Here is a 2,369-nt window from a genome sequence, read left to right as displayed (position 1 = left end):
TCTCTTTTTAACATTCCTTTTCATACATATCTATATCCACTATAATAGCAACAAAGTATCTAACACCCCACATGAAAAATTATCAACAATAGAATGGCATAATCATTAACTGTTACATCATACATAGAATAAATAGCAATACTAACACCAATCTTTCATTTTCTCCACACTTTTCATTGTGGAGTATCTATTTATATTTTGTGGAGAAGTACATGGGTGCTTGTGAGACTCCATCTCATATAAAATAAATACCTATAGATGTAAATTTATTATTATTATTATTATTATTATTATTATTATTATTATCATCAATATTATTATATTCATCATGTACTTGCAATTTTGTTAAAATTGTCTCCAAATCAATTTATTAAATTTAAATGTTACTAAAAATGTCAATTATAAGGCTATGTGAGTGTATTACTCCTTAGGACATGTAATTTAAACAAAACTTAGAAGTACAATATCTAAGTTTGTTTGCAACAAGAGCAAGTAAGACACTTAATCTATTTGAATGTATTATATCAAATGTGACTATTCAGAATTTTAGCTCTGTGGATGCAACAAATAATCATATAATTATTTGGAGCGGGCGTAGGTGGAACACTCGGCGTCGAATCAGATCAGTATGCATTTCACTGTCTAAGTGGCGTTGAATAAATGAATTGTATACAAATAAACTATCAAGTAAGGAATTAGATAATGAGCTTGATAATTCGAAAGTTTTTAATAAAAAAATCAATAATTATATAAACTTATGAAAAATGGGAATTTAACTGTACTCTCTTAGGGTTTTAGCCCTAAAGCCCGCCCTATGCACCGCCACGTCAGCATTTTATCCTTCTACCCTTCCTCCTGCAGTGGGGCACCCTATAAGCCGCTCTATAGGTTTCACTATTGTTTTGTTAATTAATTTAAATGTTTTCAAATATGTCAATGCAAAATAATTAAAAAATACCACGATTAATTAAAAACGGCAAATCCTACATTGATTAAAAAAAAGTTTTACACCAGTTAGAAATGAAAAAAAAAGTTGACTACTCTACAAAAGTCTCAACTTGCGGCGCAGCTCATCGATCATCCCCTGGAGGTATTGGCTTTGGTCCATTTTATAGTATAATTTTAGTGTGAAAAAGTGAATGGAAATGTTACAAATGAAAGAGGGGCTGGGGGTATCTATATAAATAAATTTTTCGGAATTAAAAAATAAAAATAAAAACGGGTTGCATCGTCTGCGTCGCCCATAGTGGGCGGATGATGGCGCGGACGATGCCCTATCGTCCGCGTATCGTCCGCGGATGATGCATCGGGCATCGTCTGCGCACCCTTGGGCGCGCCATCGTCCGCCCCATTGCGGATCTTATTAAATAAATTCTACTCAACAGCTAGTTTTACTATAAGGTGTAGTGACATGGACCAATATGAATTGTCTCATCTAAATATTTATGAGACTAAAGTCCCAAAATGGTCCCTAACATTTGACGTTTTTTTGATTTTGGTCCAAAACATTATCTTTTGGATTTTTCGGTCCCTCACATTTGAAATCGGGCCATTTTTAGTCCTAAATTGACGGAATTGGTTAAAATTGACGGAATGTCACAGTCAACGCGATTAAAATCAATTTTGACCGGATTAACTTTTTTTAAAATTCGATTTTTTAAATCCCCCAAATCGGAAGAACATCAAGTAACCTAATTGAATCTTGAACCAAAATCGGAGCAAAATTGGCAGCAATAGTCACAAGGAATCTCCTTGGTGGGCGAAGGAGGCGCGGGATTATGACAGAGAATGGCTCTCCCAATCATCGAAATGCTGGAAACAATCCCCACAAAATACAAGAACACAACCAATCCAAGAACCCAAGGCATCAACATAAAACCTAAGTAAAACCTGACCGATCCACAGAGCATGAGCGAGAGCGAGATCCCGAGGAGCAGGGAGGCGAATCCCGCCGGCGTCATGCTCTGGAAGGAGATGGCGTCCCACCTCTGCCGCGGAGAGTGGTGGTCGGCGGTGGGCGGCGAGCGAATGATGTTCAAGACTAGAGCGGAGAGCTCGTAGAAGACCTTGGATTGGTGATCCTGGTGGTTTTGGTGGCCCATCATGATGGATTTTTGGCAAAATTTCCGGGAATTCGAACTGGAATTTGATAAGGGTGGCGATTTAAAGATGGGAAATTTTGTTCAAAGATCGAGGTGAATGGATAATCTCTGGGAATTGAAATGGATAAAGCAGCTGGTATTTATCTCCCTCCATCTCAGCTGGTATTCGAACTGGAATTTGATAAGGGAAATTTTGTTCAAAGATCGAAGTGTTGAAGAAGGGTTTTGTTCGAAGAATTTTTTTTTTCATGTTTAAATTTTACATTT

At 36.8% G+C, this 2,369-nt stretch overlaps 1 protein-coding gene across 1 annotated transcript; it reads right to left on the bottom strand.

The window, feature by feature from the left end:
• Positions 1–1,691: 1,691 nt before the first annotated feature.
• On the bottom strand, positions 1,692–2,102 carry LOC121807859. The gene has a single exon (XM_042208205.1). It carries the CDS (start codon positions 2,100–2,102, stop codon positions 1,692–1,694), a length of 411 nt encoding a protein of 136 aa, XP_042064139.1.
• Between the last annotated feature and the right edge of the window lie 267 nt (positions 2,103–2,369).

This window comes from Salvia splendens, chromosome 6, assembly GCF_004379255.2.
Source record: "Salvia splendens isolate huo1 chromosome 6, SspV2, whole genome shotgun sequence".
Lineage (NCBI taxonomy): Eukaryota > Viridiplantae > Streptophyta > Magnoliopsida > Lamiales > Lamiaceae > Salvia > Salvia splendens.
Note: the sequence above shows the minus strand (reverse complement) of the source record. Positions and strands in the feature narration are given on the sequence as shown.

Excerpts from the sequence above, each read along its gene's own strand:
- LOC121807859 (XM_042208205.1), bottom strand. The coding sequence starts at position 2,102 with ATGGGCCACCAAAACCACCAGGATCACCAATCCAAGGTCTTCTACGAG.